Below are 19,531 nucleotides of genomic sequence, written 5' to 3'. Positions count from 1 at the left end.
ACCTTGGTTGTGATGTCTGTGTTGAGGAAACACATTTCAGTCGGAACAAAAATGCCCCCGACTTGCATGTATTTGCAATGCCAATTTCCTCACGCTCCATGGATTTGAAGTCTGTGTTAGGGAAACTCATTTCAGTCGGCTCAAAAATACCCCCGACTTTCATGTATTTGCAATTCCAATTTCCCCACGCTTCATGGATTTGAAGTCTGTGTTAGGGAAACAACTTTCAGTCGGATCAAAAATACCCCCGACTTTCATGTGTTTGCAATGCCGATTTCTCCAACACTGCTTGGTTTTGAAGTCTGTGTTAGGGAACACTTTTCGGTGAGAACGAAAGTCCCCATACCTCCATGTATTTACAATGCCGATTTCCCCAAGACTGCTTGATTATGATGGCTGTGGGAAGCCGTAAATCGGGCCAATCAAAACGAGGCAGTTAGGGAGTTTAGATAACGCTCAACATTTTACATTTATTCAATTGTTTATCTAATGAAAAATAAGGTTGGATCCTTCGCCTAACGGGCTGCGCTTACATGACACAGTATACCACGAAGACATTCAAGCATGGAGGAGGAAACCTTATGGTGTGGGGGTCCTTCTCCTGGTACGGGGTTGGGCCTCTGAACTGGGTGGATAAAATCATGGATCAGTGCCTCTACGCCTAAATCCTAACTCTAATGCACACCGAGTACGAGATGCCCTTGAATGGTAGTTCATGCAGGATAACGATTCGAAGCACACCGCCAAGACCGTCAAAAACTGGTTCCATGATAACAAAGTCGACGTAATGGAGTGGCCAACGCAGTCACCGGATCTGAACCCTACAGAGAACCATGGGAGATCGTGAAAAGGTCGGTGCACACGGAGATGTAGAAGAATAAACAGGTTTTTGAAAACCTCAATTTCATTGATTATTAGGAGCAGGAGGAGGATCCTCGATCGTTTTGTTAGGGACAAACTGACTCAATCGCATAGAGTAGCATATGAGACCTGAACACTGCGGCTTCCTGAATGTCACAAGCATTCCGAACTTCATCCCAGTTGATAGTTGAGAAGAAACAATTTAACGATGAGAAATTTGCTTTAAGCTGGTCGTAATTGATTAGTTTGCCAAAACGAGTCGTGACGATTCAAGAAACGAAATCAGATGCGCCGGGTGATATGACGACATAATTTCACTAGTTTACATCGTATGTATATCGAAAAGAGAACTTTTGTTATTGAGATAAAGGTTTGCGTATTGTTTTGCATTCGAAAAACGCTTCCCATATCTAATTATATTGAAAATGTGGCCTTGGATCCCACTAGCATTGTTCTAAATAAATATTCAAAAGGGAAGTATTTGTTGGGGAAATGTCCAGTTAAGTTGGTGTCGTACCTGTTGATTCATGTAATGCGACTGCGGTGGAGTCATACCCATGTTCATCATTCCGTTCATATTTGCATTGGTGAGGTGGTTTTGTTGCATTTGTTGTTGTTGCTGTTGTTGCTGCTGCTGTGGGGACAGCCCCATTTGTGGCTGCTGCTGTTGGGCCATCATTTGTTGCTGCTGTTGGGCGGCCATCTGGTTCATTTGCATGTGGTGGGGCGGTGGCTGGTGCTGAGCCTGACCTGGGTGCATCGGTGGTTGGCCGTGATGTGCGAGATGTGGCTGCATTTGCATCATACTCTGCTGGAACAGCAAAAACAAACAGAAATGTATGTTAATTTTCGATAGCATTGTTTGCTTTTGGTTCATCAACTCGTTATTTTACTAATGTGATTGCAGAGAAGGTTAACTGGAAGGATTATCTGGTTGGGATAATAATATGCGAACCATGATATAGCAAAGGGTCTTTGAAATTCATCTCTATCTTATAAATATGTTTAACATCGTAAGATTTATCGTTTACTTCGCGGAATATATTGAATCTGTGCAATAAGTTTCGTCGTTCGATAAGCGATGGCCTAGGTTGTACTTTTATATGAACAAATGGGAAGTTCCGTGTAATTATGTCAATTCATTCGTATATTGACATGTCATAGGATATTTTTGCAATATCGGATATCGTGCTGATGGTTACTGATTTTAACACTAGGTTTACGCGTCATTTTGCGGCATTTCAAATTTTATAAGGAAGGTTACAAAAATCGGCTACATTCATACTCCATCTCCACATATTCCACTTTTGTGCATTGATCGAGGTAAATATATATTGATGTGGGAGGCGATCTGTCGTAGTGGTAACATCCATGCCTCTCACGCTAAAGGTCACGAGTTCAATTCTCACTCCCGACATTCTTCCAAAAATGGAAGTAAAAAGTGACGAACCAGCCAAATGAGTTGAAAATCACTATAATACAGATAAAAAAAAAATATATATATTGATGTCTATTTTCTTTTGTCTTCCTTCAAATTGACGCGTGTTCTTATATATAGTATATAAGAAACGTCCATAGACCTAGTGTTAAACGTGGCCTCAAGGGTCTACAGGGCATCAGTATCAGAAATTGTACCAAAAATTTAAAAATAGGGGTTTGGAACATCGTCGATTCATTTAATGAAAATTAATTTTATGTATCTTTCCATCACTATAGGTAAGACTCTGGTCATATGCGATTACATATTTGTTTTACAACCATTATTCCACATTTATAATCAACAAAACACTGTGGTAGTCACTTCAATCGACCTATGACAACGCATAAATACAAACATGTGCGAGGATGATGCAAAACTATACAAGCACTCGCCATCAGACGATATGAAAACCAACGCGGGATATCATTTCATCGAGCCTCTACCTTGGATTTGAACATCACACTAACGAAGTGATGTGACTCTCGGACTGAATCGAGCTGAAGTGGAACAAGGGCGACGATTTACATGGCAGTGATCATTATCCGATCTCCATCACATCCCACGACCCACCACCGCAAACCACTCGCATACCTAAATGAATCCACGATAAAGCTGAATAGGCAGCCTTTAAAATGTCCTCCGACTTTTTGATTGCCAGAGACTACAATTGTAAAATTCAACGAGATGATCGTGTAAGCAGCAGAATCTATGATTCCACAAAGGCATCAAAAGGAAGACTAAGAATCGGAGGAAGCTTCTACGCGTGGCCAGAAGAATACCGATCGATGGCTTGGGAAAAGGAATGGCCATGGACAAATACTGAGCGCAGCACATAAGCGCGAAATGAAAAATTAAGAAATCATCTAGGAAACATAAGATGAGAATAATCAGGTTTGACAAATTACACATTATTACACATTAGTTATTTGTCTGGTTAAGTGGAATCAGTAGATTAAATAATTTAAATATTTTTAATCCGATCATTAGGTTAGTGAACAAAAAATGGAACTATGAATATGAAAATGTGAATATGAAATCATTACCTATTTTTTGACATAAACCTACGTCTTTCAGTGATGATACCAAATCAGAAAAAAGATCACGTTTTTTTAGGAAATAGTTGTAACGTTAATAATTATATTAGCTCTGAACGGATTTTGATTGTTTGCATTCCAATCTCTATTCTTTATTTTTTCGGTATGTTATACATTACGGCTCCCTAATCCATAAATGATTGAATTTAACGAAAATTGTAAGAATACATATTTTCCATAAAAACTGTCAAATTTTTCATATTTTTACATAAAAACTGTCAAAATATTGAACTCCCGACCCCGTGAGGTTAACGCTATATGAGCCTTGATAAAAATATATATTTTGGAAAAAAAAAATTCAAATTTTAAATTACAGTATTCACAATTCATCAGATATCTAGCATGACCATTCTCAAGGCCGAGTGTTTAATTAATTTTTCCAAATTGGTTTTTCTCAGAGCTGGAGGTGAATGAATTAAAGAATTTAAAAACCTAATTCAAAAAAATATCATCATCATCATCATCATTCAAGTCATTCAAGTCTTTCTCAATGTTAATGTCACAAATAGCGGTTTTGCTCGATTTTTAAGAAGAATTAAATATAAATATCGCACAGTATGGTGCAATTTTTTTGGTGGAGACACCGCGTCGATTTGCCTGCCATCTGATGAAGAGTGCCTCTGTGTTTTAGCTTCACATCATAATTGAATCTGTAACGGGGTGTAAGTTTGAATTTTTTGACGTAGGACTTTCATTTCTATACTGGGGTGTAAGTTCAAAGTTTCGAAAACGAAAGCGTTACGCCGGAGAACGAGATTTTGAGCGTTAATAGCTCCTAAACAACTGAAGGAAATGGTATGATAATCACTTCACTTGAAAGATAAAATGTCTACGCGTTATATGCTTGTTACTTTTTGATCCAAAAACTTGTTTCAATAGCCCTAAAATTGCTTTCAAAACAGGCTCACACTAATCACACCAAGCAGCAAGCAGCGAGAACTTTTGTACTCGCTTGCGTTTTTGCAAATTGGAATGTTTCCCTAACACAAACTTCAAAAGCATGAAGCTTGGGGAAATCGACATTGCAAAATAGATGCAAGAAGCGAGTACTTTTATACTCGCTTGGTTTCTGGAAATCGGAATGTTTCCCTAAAACAGACTTCAAAACCATGGAGCCTGAGGAAATCGGCATTGAAAATTAGATACAAGCTGCGGGTACTTTTGTACTCGTTTGCGTTTTTGCAAATTGGAAGGTTTCCCTAACACATATTTCAAAAACATGGAGCCTGTGGGAATTGGCAATGCAAAATATATACAAACTACGGGTACTTTTAAACTCGCTTGTATTTTTGCAAACCGGAATGTGTTTTCCCAATACAGATTCCGAAACCAAGAAAATCGACATTGCAGATACATTTCAGTCGGCCATACTTTTATACCCCCATGCATTTTTACACTTCGGAATTCGTTTTGCTCACACGGTCTACAAAAGCGGGTACAAAAGCAACGCTTTGGCTCGATTATTATAGACTGCATTAGAAGGTTTCTCTTCATATCGCCAGCTCACTGAACTTCTACACATACCGCAAAAGGCAAAATGTTGATAACTATTTGCTGCGATAACTACCACCATAATGCATGAATTAACTTGAATTGAGATTTGTTTGCAATTGAATTCGTAAATAGTTTCATTCATCCACTAGTTTTATCCATAATTTAATCAATGCACGCAAAAGATAGCTCTACGCAGCGGCGATATCGTACCCAATGAAGAACATCTGAGGTGGGATTATTGCTAATTGATGAAATTCAATTGATTACTAAGCCAACGGCAGTCCTACGTCAACCTTGCGGTTATACCATAGGTACAACCCATCCATAGTTTTTTCCGTTGCGTTTGGGGAGCAAAGTTTTTGGTATGTTAATCATTTCGTGCGAAAGATTGAAGATGTATGAGTTACCAAAACTAGTTTCAATAGCTCGAAACTGCTTTGAAAGCAAACTATTGAAATCACACAAATCTATTAATATGAGTACCTGCTTGAAAGACCTTCTTAGTCAAATTTCTTCCGACTTGCACTGTGCTCACGCGTATTCTAGAGCTTGCCACTCAGAATGCTTTCAAGGCGTGTTATCCGGCATAGAAATCTCAACTAAGTACTACTGATAAAAATGACGCAAGTAACACTACGTTGATAAGGCAAAAGTTCCACTGGGAACGTTAGTGCCATCCAAGAAGAAGAAGAATAATCTATCACAATGCATGAGTTGTCCTAACATAGGATTTGTTCAAAAAGTTTTCATATCATATCGTTTTCAGTCGACATCTGTTATATTATCATGGAAAAATATTTGCTAGCAATGTCGACATAAAATGTATGAAATATAATTTCAATATGATTTTATGTTGATGATCGTTGAATGAATATGACCTTCTCTGAAAGTAGACTCAATCAATCGTTTTGATTTCTTATTAACTAACAAGGGCGTTTTGTCTTATCCGGACATGCTGTGTAAAATTATTGAATTGAATATAACAAACTGTCCTCATTAAGCAGTTTATCTGGATAGAGTGTTCATGTAAATCAGGGAATCTGCATATCTCATCAATTGCGGCAAGTTAAATTAGATGAATCTGTGTTTGTAGTGGTATATTTTTTGACGCGGGACTGCGTCTAACCGGAATATATGGGGAGTAAAAAAGAAAATCTAAACACAGAACACGAAGGAAAAAAATGAAGATTTCGGATGCTTATAACTCGAACATTTCTTAATAGATCGGAAGATGTTTGCATCCATTGTTAGGAAATATTTCTACACATCTATCACAATTAATAAAATATTATTTTTCATCACATAAACAATTGAATAACTGTAAAATGTCAAGCGATATCTAAACACCCTAACTGCCACGTTTTGATTTTTTTACGGTTCCCCCAACACAGACGTCAAAACTATGGAGCCATGGAAAATCGACATTGCAAATACATGCAAGTAGGGGATACTTTTGTTCCCACCGGAATGTGTTTCCCTAACACCTACTTCTAAACTAAGGAACTTGGAAAATCGTCATTTGAGATACTAGAGGCGAATGACCTTTCATGTTTAAAGCCTATATAGTATAAAAAGTAGAAGTTGAAGTTGTTGATTCATGCAAGCATGTTTTTGCACTCCGGAATGTGTCTAACACGGTCTACAAAAGCGGCTACGGACACAACGCTTTGGCTCGGTTATTCAAAACTGTATTGGAAAATATGCCTTCATATCTTCTGCTCACTGAATTTCTACGCATACCGTTTGATGATTGGGCAAAAGGCTGTCACCAAATTCACTTTAAAGAAGAATGTAATCTATTATAATGCATGAATTGCAGTGTTACATTGCATTTGTTCAAATTCTTTACTTACAAAGCAAATAATGTTGCATTCAATTGAATTCGAAAATTGTTTCATTCAATCAATAATTTAATCAATACAAACAAATGATTACTAAGCCAACGTAGTCCCACGCCAACCTTGCTGTTATACCATTTTTTCCAGGCCTGAGTTAAGCTTCGCTATAACAAGAAAATGTATTACTAGAATAGTTTGATAGTTCAAAACATCCGACGGGTGCGATGGATCTAGTCTTTTGCATGAGTTGCCATTATTTGTCAGCACAGCACAAGCTTCGCGTGTCTGTTAGTTTCCCAAACACCGTTTTGTATTGTGATCTACTTGAAGAAAGGAAATATCAACGATTAACATAAATGATTACAATTACAATTTAAATGTGAACATACATAAACGGCTCACAACTCTCCACTACACACCAAGGCAAACATAATCGTGCCCCATTCCCTGGCCAGATATTCTCCAGCGAACATTGTTCGCAATGAAAGAGAGAGTAAAAGTTTACATTTGCACAGCGATCATCAGCCGCACGAACTTAGCTAATGTTTTCTACTACTCACCAGAATGAAACGCAAAACTTTTACAGTGATTCTTTTTAATCTTGATTCTTCTCCGATTAATGACACACGATACTCTAATGATAACAAAAAATTACAAACGTAACCTCACTTTTGTTTTAATACACCGCCGTTTGACACACCGGCAAAACTGTTCTTCTGTCAATGAAACACAAGCTTCGTTTTGCACAACTACTCAATCTATGCGCTCTCGTTCTTGGGCATTCGGAATAATCGAAACGAAACGCTGTCTCACGACTACTTCTACTATCGCTCAGGCTCACTTCTGTGTACATTTTGGGGTTGTGTGAGTGCCATTCTGTACTGCGCTATATACACTTTTCAGCATATAACGAGCATAAAATGCATTCGAATTTGTTTGGCCCAGCGCGAAAGCAGCATCAAGACGGAAACGGAGAGAAGGGCAGCAGGGCAGACCGACCGGCGGAGATAGCTATTCTATTTGATTGTTTCATGTCGTAATGTTTTATCGTTGATGCGAATGAGAATGCTAAAGTTGTTTCACTTTTATCAAGAACTCGCGTCTGAAAACGATGTTTATTTTATCTTGGGCACTGCACACAAACGTGGGTCTAGCCGTTTCGTAGTGGGTGAGTGAGTGAGTGAATTCCTATCGTTTTATTTGCTCAACACAGAGTATATAAGAAATATACACTCAAGTGGTGGGAGCTGTTGTGCGCACATTTCGTGGAAATGGCTTTAGATGGTGTATGTAAGATAGTCGTCGAGGCCGTGCTTAACTAGAATGACGAGGAATAAAGTAATGCATCAGAGAAGAATTAATTTTTGTTGTAGATGGGAAAAGGGGATATTTCAAGATTTAATTTCAGGCTCAACTGAATCGATTTATTCATAATAAATTGTATTATATTTCGGAACAGAGAAAAGAAGAGAGAAAATGGAGGTTGGGCAGGATAATATTATTTTTATAGTCTCTCTTCCCAGCCTTCAGTCTTTTTTTACTTTCTCTGTTATGCTTTTGTCTCGCGCGGAATAAAATATTCAGCAACATGTGGTCACTCAGAGAGGCTTTAGAATTACGACACGCTCGTTGTTTATCTTGGTTTTCCTTTTTGCCTTCAAACGACAGGACAATGTTTACAATCAATCTGAAATGCCTTTCGGTGGGTAGCAGCATTAATTGCAGCCGTTCTCGTGTGCACTATTGCGTGATAATGATGTAATTACATCGAAGCCTGTTCGTACTGTGCATTGAATTCTTGTGTTACTTATGCCATTGCCATTGTCCATACAATCGATGTTTGGTATTGGTTGCTAATGTAATCATTAATTGCTCATTTAACCTGCACAAGTTCTATAGGAGGATTATCGTAAAATACTCACTCAGTAATAGATATACATGTGCTAAAAGGTTTTTTTTCTTGTCTTAGACACACGGTAATGGCCTCCGATGTCGAGTACAAAAAAATTAAAAAGTTTAAAACAATGTTGGACAGCGTTATATTTAATAATGAAAGCACAAAAGAACATTTGAAGGCAATTTGTGACGTATATGATGGAGAAAAATCGACCACATCAATGCTATGATTAAAAATTGTGGAGATTGGAATGTGTTTCTGGAGATTGGGATGTTTTCTGCAAACAGAACAAACCCAATTTATCAAATCCGCTGAGTTTATCGATCATTTCAATATCGTTCTGGCAGATGTTTATGATGTACAATGAATCAAACTCGGATTCGTACCTCACAAATCTAATCTTTTTTCACTACTTTTGAAAGTCTAAAAGAAACTTTCGAAACATTCTATTTGAATAATGATATATACATCATTTTAGTGCTTTTAACGTTAATAAGCTTATCGTAATCTCATCAACAAGCTTTCATTTGATCCCTATAACGATTCTGTAGGATTTTTTAACACAGAGATATTTTTTAAGTTAAAAATTGCGTATGTATACGTGTGAATGTCATCACTCCTTGGAATCCTCGTACCTACAAGCGCATTAACACGTTCGTTACCCCGTTAATAATTTATCCGCAATTTGGGCCCTGCAAAAAACTCAGAAACGTCGCGTTGGGCGACGGAGGTGTCAAAACGAAAGTTACGAATCGTTCATTCTGAGAGTACACATAGCATTTTGAACTTCTGGTACTTATGCGTTAGAGTGCTCCTTTAACTTACTCCAAACTGGCTGGCTGTTCTTGGTATGTTCCTAAATAGAAAAAAGTTCGCGGAATATGTCAGTTGCGATAATTTACACATGAAATGTTACGAGTTAAACATTAGCAATAGTTTATCAAAGAAAATATGAAAAAAATTGTTGCTGGGAACACTTTTTCAATATAGCAGTGACTTTCTTCCTATGTATGGATGATTTTTTTTGGTAATTTTATGGACTAATCATGTATATTTTATTCAGAATTAAAACAAAAATTGAGAAAAATGGATTTCAATTTTCAGAAGAATTTGTTTGATATTTTTTAATGAAAACAAAAATAATTTCGTTCATTACATTCATGAACCAACATTTTGTAGGTTTTAAGTGAGTTTTTGTTCTTCAATTTTATTTGGAAAAAATTTAACTCGAAAGCTATATGATCTTCAAAATGTTTGTTAAAGAATGAAATGTAGGAAATTATTCAAGTTTTCAATAAAAAATAACGAACAAATTAAAAAAACTAAATTGAATTGAAACAATTTTTTTTTGAAAATTTAAATTATTTTTTTCTCAAAAGCATGTTTAACCATAATAACCATAACCATACCAACAAGTCACCCATTCATCGGAAGAAGGGCACTGTTACAGGGAAAAAGTTTTCTAACAACTTTTCCATGTTGCTGTGAAAAAATACTATTACTGTTTAACTCGTAACATTCTAGTGTGTAAATTATCGCGATTAACATATTCTGCAAACTTTTTTTCTATTTAGTAACACGTCAAAAACAAACGTGAGAATTTACATACAAAAATGATACGAAGAGTTTTTCGAGTGTCTCCATACAAAAATGCCATATATTTCAGAAACTATAAAATACAGAAAGTTGACGTCTTCGATGAAAATTATAATTTTGATTAGATCAAGACTTTGTATCTTTCAAAATGTTGTATCTAGATTTTGAACAAAAACATGAAAACGTTGCTGTTAGAAAAACTTTTTTCCTGTTAAAGTGCCCATCTTCTAATGTATGGATGACCTGATGGAAATTGTAAGGGCTATTCATATATTTTTTTTTCGAGAATTTGAAAAAAATATTTTTGAGAAAAATGAATTTCAATTTTTAAAATAATTTTTTCTTCAGTGTATTTTTTTAATTCTTTTTGGTATTTTTTTATGAAAATTTAAACAATTTCCTATATTTCATTCTTTCATTCCGAAATGTTGTAGGGATTATGGTTTTTGAGTAACAAATTTCTGTTAAAAGGTTAAGAAAAAAAACATTGGCCTTTTTAAAAGGTAGTCTAATTCTTTTTTGAATAATTCAAGGATAGAAAGTCCTTTGCTATCTGATGTGATGTTGCCTACTGTGAAATTCGGCGTACATCTTAGCAGACAATATTGTGTAATTTATTATTTGTGTTTATAAAATAAACATTAACATTAATCAATTCGGCTCTGTTACTATTGGAAATAGTAATGAACCTAAACAAAAGAAAAAACCATTTATCATATGTGACTTCAGGCTCACTTCTGTGTACATTTTGGGGTTGTGTGAGTGATACTCTATACTGCGCTATGTACAGATGTGACTTCATATAGTCAATCAAATATGACACATTCGTCCCGAAGGTTGATGAAAGCGTGTTCGTCTTTTGACGTAGAATTTCGTCTTCGATTTCTTTATAGGAGGGTCACTCTACGAATTTGAAAATGAGACATGTAACGAAAAAAAATAAAATTTATTATTAATTAAATTAAGAGATTTCAAACGCATATTACGAAAAATCGTTGTGAATATGTTATGCTGAATATCATTAGACAGGAAAAAAGAATTTTATTGTTTGAAACACAAACAGTGGATACGGTAATGCAATTAACACTCCTATACTCGCGCATTGGTCTGTCAGACCGAGAAATCAATAACTCGTTCATTTCTCAGAAAAAAATCAACAGTACGACTTTGCGATTCTCTCTAGCTTCGTTATTCGTTGTTCGTCATCGTTTAGCGTATCGCATGTGTTGGTACAAAGGGGACGGGTGTCACTTTTTTAACTCTTTCGGTCTGACACACCGACGCGAGTATAGCAGTAACTTTTTTGGACAAGTGCCTTTTTTCATATTCTAGAATATTGTTGAATGAAATGTATAAATTAATGTTAGTGGCGTGGAATATTTAATGAATATAATTCATAAGATCATTACCGGACTATTCTTATTTGATTTCAGTCCCTTTTGTAACTGGATTGAACGGATCCATATATTAACTATTCGTCGATATATTCGTCGTTAGATTCATACGTACAAAACCAAAATATAAATGTTTGACTTTCGTATAAAGGGTGTGTCACATCAAATTGCATCACGGAAAAAACGCTGTAGAAATTTAATTTTTAGGAATTATATCTTCAGCTTTCGCTTATAATCAGATAAGAGTGTATAGATCACGTTGGCCATGCTTCACTGTCAATATTTCGTAAATTTGGAAAAATGTCGTCGAACGAAAAAGAGCGTCGTGAATTAATCCTGCGCACTCATTTCGAGAATCCGGCCCCCCCTTCGTGATGACCGGCACGGTAAACGGGCAGGTTTACCTTAAGGAGTGCCTACAGAAGCGCTTACTACCACTATTGAAGCTGCACGAGGGCCCGACCATCTTCTGGCCGGATCTCGCTTCGTGCCACTATTCAAAGGACGTGTTGGAGTGGTACGAAGCCAACGGGGTCACCTTCGTGCCAAAGGAAATGAACCCGCCCAACGCGCCGGAGCTTCGCCCAATAGAGAAATATTGGGCGATTATGAAGCAGGCCCTCCGGAAGAACCCAAGTTGTCAAATCGGAGGCGGACTTCAAGAGAAAATGGATTTCTGTTCAAAAAAAAAAAAAAACTACAACCTGACGTTGTACAGAACCTTATGGACGGGGTAAAGAGGAAGGTGCGAGCATACGGGCTTGGGCTCGAAGTATGAATGAAAAGAAAATGCCAAAAGTTGTTTAATAGTTTTTATTTTACTGTCTAAAATTTTCAAAAGGATCGGTCTAATGGGCGAATTTCTACAGCGTTTTTTCCGTGATGCAATTTGATGTGATCATAGATATACACACTTGTGAAAGAATTTCACTTGTGGAAGAATTCTAAACAGTAAACTATAAACTAATCGGTGGCTTATGGTAGTTTTTAACAGTTACAATTTCGGGGATATTTTTTTTTATAATTTATAATATTAACAATATCGACAAGAAAACAGAAGTTCCTGGAAATCCTTTTATATCATCTTTTTATGTCCCATCTAAAAAATAGACGGGTGGGTAATGTCGGGGACATAACCGGAGTGACGTAGGACTATACAAAGGGGACAGCTTTTGTTAAATATATATTTTAAATATATTGTTTTATTTTCTTCTCCTAGGTATTCACTACCTATCTACCTGAAAAATGGATTAGTTTACTGTTTACTCTTTATGAACATGTTGATGGTTCTGAAAAGAACCTTTGGTGTTGTGTTTTTGTTATCACTCGATATTCCCATCTTGTTCGGTTAAACCTTCCTGTTTAGCTATTGCGTTTGCCACTCGCCACAGCTTTCACAGTTGGAGAATTTCTTCCCATCCAGCTTGTGACATGTTGTTCAGTAAATTACATTTAATGCTGAAACACTTTGCCACTCACTGAAACTAATTGTTGCCTTGATGAGCGCCGAACCGAAGCTGCTCTGTTCTTGATGCGGGTTTTCTAATTGTCGTGAGCAGCTTTGCAAGCCAACTCGAGCACTCCGACGGCCGAAACTCTATAATCGCTGTTAGGTATACTGGTGCTCCGGCACCAATCCGTTCGGCCTAGTTACCCTTGCGGAGCAATCAGTGAATGCGACCAACAGGGAACTGGAGACCTGCACGGTTCGAGTGAGACTTTGCCTTTCCCTTAACTTGTCCTCCTTTGTTACGTCCACGATGCCGATGCCGTACAACCACACGGGTTTACGGTTTGAAAGAAAATAAGATATTTTTTTGGGGTCCGCGTGTTTCATACTCTAGCAGTACACACTCACAGGATAGAGACAAATCGGCAGACTCAGCCAGAGGGGCGAGTCCAACGAGACGAACGAATGAGCGTTAAAAGGGAGCGATGGCAAAAAAATACATTCATTACGATTTGTTCGCTCGTTGGATTCACATGCAGGCTAAAAAGGGTCCTTTTCAGGATCACAAAATTATCTTCAATCTAAAGAGTTTATTGTTTTGTTTTTACTCGACATCTTGTTCGGCTAAACCTTTCTGTTTAGCGATTGCATTTGCCATTCGCCACAGCTTTCACAGTTGGAAAATTCCTTCCCATCCACATTGTGACATATTTTACAGTAAATTACACGTCGCATTACCACCACTCAGTGTCGGATTGGAGGTAATTTTAACCTGTAATTGAACATTTGCGATGACAGTGGTACAGCGTCGACTTTCAATGTGGGGTCATAATTTGGACCCCGAACTCTATGTTTACAAAAATGTCCAACTAAATATCTCGCATTACAGGTCCGTCCAATTAGCTAAATGTCGAGATAAGTGTAAATTACTGTACTTTCAATCTAGAAGCAATTTAAGAATTGGTGAAAATCAATAAGCTCAGAACAACTGCCAAATTCACATACTTATCAGATCCTGGCAAACAAATTATGAAAAAATCAATTTGTGTTTTATTATTATTTTGGATAATGTTTCAGAAAGCATTGAACTGTATTTCCTAAACTCTTTTTTGGAAGATTTAATGGCCCTGAAAAGCGCCTTGTTTTATGGAATGGTTCCAATTTAGAAAACTTAGTACTCGTGGTTTTGAAAAAAACCATTTCGAACGCCCTCGATGCCGCCTTGTTCTGGATTTGCCACCAAAGCAGTGTGTATAAAGAACAAACTTTTTTCTTCTGCTACCTGATGCCGTTTTGCGATTGCGTGGGCCACTCGCCACTCGCTGTTGTCTTGATGTCCACCGAACCGAATGTGTTCTGTTCCGAATGCGGGTTTTCTTATCGTCGCGAGCAGCTTTGCCAGCTAACTCGATCACTTCGGCGGCCGAAACTATATAACGCCAGCTAGGTGGACTGGTGCACTGGTACTAACGCGCTCGGCCTAGCTACCCTTGCGGGGAACTCCAGATCAACACGGTTCGAGCGGGATTTTGCCTTTCCCTTCACTTTTCCTCCTTTACCATGTCCAGACATGGCTGCTTGGTGTGTTGATGTGTTGTGATGCGAACCGATGTGGTATACGGTTTGAATGAGAATGATCGTTACGGCAGCGGAGCGGGGATTTTTAAGCTGACTGGCTGGCTCGAGAATTACGCATATGTGAGACTGCGACCAATGTTTCGTTAATTTTTTTCTTTTTCCTTTCCAATCGTGCTTCATTCTATTTCGCTGCTGCTCTGGTTGCCCGTTTTGGTCGGTACGATGTGAGGAGCACAAAATGAACCAATCAAAAATGGGCACATAGTGCATTTTGACAATGCTTGATATTTCACAATTATTCAATTATTTATCTCAAGAAAAATGAAATGTTATTCGTTATGATAGATGCGTAGATATATTTCCTATCAATTGATGCAAAAACCTTTGCGATCTATTGAGAAATGCCCGAGTTATAAGCGTTCCAAATCTTGCATTTTTCCTACTTGTTCAGTGCCTAGATTTCCATTTCACCCCCTATATCTTCCGGTTAGACGTAGTCCTACGTCAAAAGCATTAATTCTTAGTTTACCAAGAATACAGAGACAAAGAATATTAGAAATATGCAAACCCGAACCTTTATCATCTGGTAATTATCTAGAAGGTCGTTATACATTGTTGTCTTTGATAAAAGACCCGAAAAACACATAACAACTGCGTGAAATGTAAAAAATATGTTTGTTTCGAGAAATTCGAATTTCGTTATTTGTGTTGGAGTATCAAAAATTACTCTGTTCTGAGGAGGCTGAATTAGATGATGACTATTAAAACATAATAAAGACGAAAACATATTTTTTGGAGTTTTTTCAATCATACCCTTTTCTTCAAAGAAATGCCAATAAAACCTGAAAAATACACAATGGCAACATTACAGAGAAGTTCAATTTTCAGTCTGTGACACCGTGCGCGAGTATACGTGTTATGATTTTGTACGCGAGTACAAGAGGGTTAAATAATTTGATGAATAAGATGGGCATGTTTGTTCGATTTTACTCGCCACTCGCTTTGCCCCAGGTGGTTCGACACTCCACCTCCCTCTCTTAGGGTGGGCTGTCATACAAATGAAAAATAAATTTCTGCATAACTCGAAAACTAATCACGCAAATAGAGCCAAATTCGGCATGTAAAGATTTTAGGGGGCACGAAACGTTTCTATAGTGAATAGACACTCCTCCCCCTCTCTAAGGGGAGAAGAGGGGAGGAGTCTGTCTTTATTCTATCATATTTTCTGTATCAAACATTTATTCCATGTAACGGAGATACATGTTATTTGCCATTGGTTGAAAAATCTTGAACGAGAATTGTGTCTGAAAATAATCTGATATTATACTGACGAGTTTTGGTAGAAGTACTAGTAATTTTTTTTAAAAAAAAGGTAAATTCAACGTGGTAGATTAGAAGATCAATCAATAAACAGTTCTGTGATTGGACTCATGAAATTGCGCTTAGTAAGAAAACGTGAATGTTTGAAGATATTGATAACAAAAAACAAATTTTGGGCGGGACGAAGTTTGTTGGATCGGCTAGTTTTATAATAAATTAGCGGGAAATCAAATAGTCAAATCTTTACAAATCTGCAGAATTTTGAACAAATCTATTAAAATATCATCTCTTACGTTACGTTCAATATTTATGTCACGCAGCAAGACTAATACGATAAATTTTGTTAAAGAGTTCCCTTGTTTAGTAGTAAGCTTGATCAACATGTTTTCGGAGGCTATTTGATGATTGGCTGACGGCACTTAGACAAATTGCTCATATCAAAAGAACCGTCAAACTCTCCCCTACCAATTACAAATGTGTTGAATGAACGTTTTAAGCATTGGACGCTCTCTGTGAATACAGTTGTTTGATATTGGAACGATGACCGTCAATGTTCATTGAGTGTTCTTTTTATGATGTTCATTAATGGCACAGCAAACACGTCTCCATGAATAGTCGTATGGTGGTGACCATTAGCAAGACAGGCCAAGAGTACAAAAGATATCATTTGCGATTTTTACTCCTTCAACCGGTGCGCAAACAAAAGCAGTTGTTTTTAAGTTTTCAAAATGACTTTTTCAAGGCTGTGAGAGAATTTCGACAAAACCATAAAACCCTTCCCCAAAAAGCCACCAAAAATTCCACCTAATTTTAATTGTTGTATTTGTTTTTTTTCTAAGATAATATGGACAGGCGAATCGAAAAGAATATTCGTAGTCTAGGGGTTATAAGAATATATTCACTTTTTAACCCCAAACTTCATCCTACGATACGATACAATAATGACTTTACCGCGTGTCGCACGAACAAAATTTCATATGCATTTTTGCACCTCGTTCAACTCATGTGGTACCCAACTGCCGATTTTCTTAATCTTTCTTATCTCTCGGTAGGCATGTCGAAAGTGCTCATAAACTATCCAACGAACATTAAATCGCATAGCTTTGCATATTGTTAGTCGCATATAATGTGGGAACGAATCAACGGGGCCTCCCAGGAAATATATAATGTCGATCAAAGAATAAACTGTGTATATCTAAAATCGTATTAACATGCGAAAACCTCGAATTTATTTATCACTACAAATTAAGTTTCAATTCGGTGTAACAATAATCGATTTTATGACAAACACAATCGTAAAATCGATCCATACGTAATCATTAGGATGCCAATTACGATAATAATCTCGAATTTCAAAAACTCAAAAAAAATGTTCACCACCTCGAAAAAACACCCTATGCAAAATATCAGCTCAATCGGACTTAAGGAAGTGTGACGGAAGTGATCAAATTTGAGATTTTTTTTAAATCGAAAAATCACCCATGAGATGGAGGGATATGAAAATGGCGTTTTGGAATCAAAATTTTTTATGCCAAATGTCTTTAAAGGTCCAGATTTACTGAAAAAAATTTTCTCAAAAATCGACACTCTGAGACTTATTTTTTTTCCGGAATACGAGACCATTTTCATTGGTTCAGGGTGCCAATGGACATCTCGATTTTTCATATGGAACTTCGTGCAAAATGTTGATTGAGCAAAATATGTAAGTGTAAGTTATATATTCATCCAAACTATTTCGCAAGCAATTGTCATGTATGTATATTGCCTCCATTTTTGCATGTATATGCCAGTTAGACGCATCATTTACCACCAAAAATATGGGGTATATGATGCTGTATCTGCGCTAGTTTAACACTTTCGTCACCCAGAGCGATTCGGTCGAGTTTCTTGCGGGGCCTAAATTAATCTCTCAGTGCGCTAGAGAAGTAAGCGGGCAACGATAATAATGAATTCGGGTTCGATTCAGGACTACTTTTCAGTTGAATCCGAATGAAATCAACTGACTGCTGATTAGAAAACAAATACATAAATACATTTTTTATGTTTTTGATTTTTTTATTATTCTACATATCCCATATTTATATTTAAGTGCCTATTCTGTCAAATTCCGTTTAAAAATCCTATTCAAATTGAACGAGAAAAGTGTCACCCAAATCTGGGTGACGAGGCCTCCCAGGAAATACACCCGTCACCCAAATCTGGGTGACGGGGCGATCAAAGTGTTAATGTTTGCTGGGCAATCCTTATTTTGAAATATGCGAGTTGGTTTTGTGTTTGTAAATTATTTTTGTCCAAAAAAGCTTATGCACGTTATTTTCATTAATATGTTAACCAATAGAAAATTTTATGGTAAACTCATATTGTGAAGATCCTGTAACTTGTTGAACAAATACAACATAACAAAATCTCACAACCAAGGAACTGGATCACGACTGGAAACAGAAAGAAAAAAATCACTCACCTGCTGCGGTGACTTGTACGAAGATGCGTACGGCGGGGGATAGTTGTTGGGCTGTGGTGCCATGTGACCGCCCTGTCCCGGCATAGGCATGTGAGGGCTCACTTGTGGAACCGCCTGGCCGTGCTGGGGTGACGGTTGTGAGTGGTTCACCAGATGGTTATTCTGCTGCTGTTGTTGCTGTTGCTGCTGCTGCTGGGATGGTGGAAGTTGCTGAAGCTGCTGGCCCGTGTGCTGCTGAGGCGGTGGGGGTGGAGAGTACATTGGCTGTTGCTGAGGTGACTGCTGCTGCTCACCCTCAGTGCCCTGGAATATGTGTGGAAATGAAAGATGAATAAAAAGTGATTTCGGGCCGCAGGTGGAGAGAGAGCAAATATTTTACGAACAGCTCATTACATAATGACGTGGGCAAATAGAATGAAAAGCATGAATTAAAACATTTTCCCATTAATAAACATTCTCATTCTTTGGCACAGTTTGTAGAGTGTGTGTGTTTGCGCGGATGGATGATAAGGCTCCTCGTTCTCTGTGTATTCAGAATGATTTGTGATATACTCTATCATTATTCTTTAACATCAACTTGTCATGTGTACGTTACGTTGCCAGTGAGGAAGTAAAACAAATTAAAATATCGAATTAAAAACAAACAGGTATGGTTATTTGATGACGTAATTGTCGTCACAGGAAAAATTTCTTTATGCTCTGTGCAAACACATCGGGGTAGAGCTTATTTACCATTTGTAAAATAATTGATCTTCATTATGTTGAGCTGTACCAATGCCAATATTGCTCTCAGCTTGTTCTCGTTACTGCTCTATGTTGGTATGTTGTTTATCGTTAATATTGAACTAAGCGCTTCTTGCAGCAAACATCGTCATTACAGTAAAAAGGCGAGATAAACAAATCAATAAATAATGCACTCAAGCGGATTATTATCTTTCTCCGGACAGATTCTCTCTCTCCAGTAATAACCTTTCCGAAACTAGACGGTTTCATTCCCTGATTGTGTGATGGAAATCGCGTTTTGTTTGTGTGCTTGTAGTATTCATTTTCATTTGTAGATAGGAGGAG

The 19,531-nt window shown here is 37.3% G+C and overlaps 1 protein-coding gene across 4 annotated transcripts in view; it reads right to left on the bottom strand.

Moving 5' to 3' along the window:
• The window catches only part of LOC129761976 (TOX high mobility group box family member 4-like), a 255,471-nt gene that overhangs the window by 5,612 nt on the left and 230,328 nt on the right, over nucleotides 1-19,531 (bottom strand). For 3 of the 4 annotated variants that reach the window (XM_055759862.1, XM_055759863.1, XM_055759860.1), the window contains 2 exons: nucleotides 18,464-18,766; nucleotides 1,379-1,672 (listed from right to left, as the gene is read on the bottom strand). In XM_055759862.1, coding sequence (XP_055615837.1) covers nucleotides 1,379-1,672; nucleotides 18,464-18,766 — 597 coding nt within the window. The remainder of the gene's footprint in view (nucleotides 1-1,378; nucleotides 1,673-18,463; nucleotides 18,767-19,531) is intronic. The other variant, XM_055759861.1, reaches the window with a different exon arrangement.

The sequence above is a fragment of the Toxorhynchites rutilus genome, chromosome 1, assembly GCF_029784135.1.
Source record: "Toxorhynchites rutilus septentrionalis strain SRP chromosome 1, ASM2978413v1, whole genome shotgun sequence".
Classification (NCBI taxonomy): Eukaryota; Metazoa; Arthropoda; class Insecta; order Diptera; family Culicidae; genus Toxorhynchites; species Toxorhynchites rutilus.
This window is presented reverse-complemented; position numbering and strand designations above follow the sequence as displayed.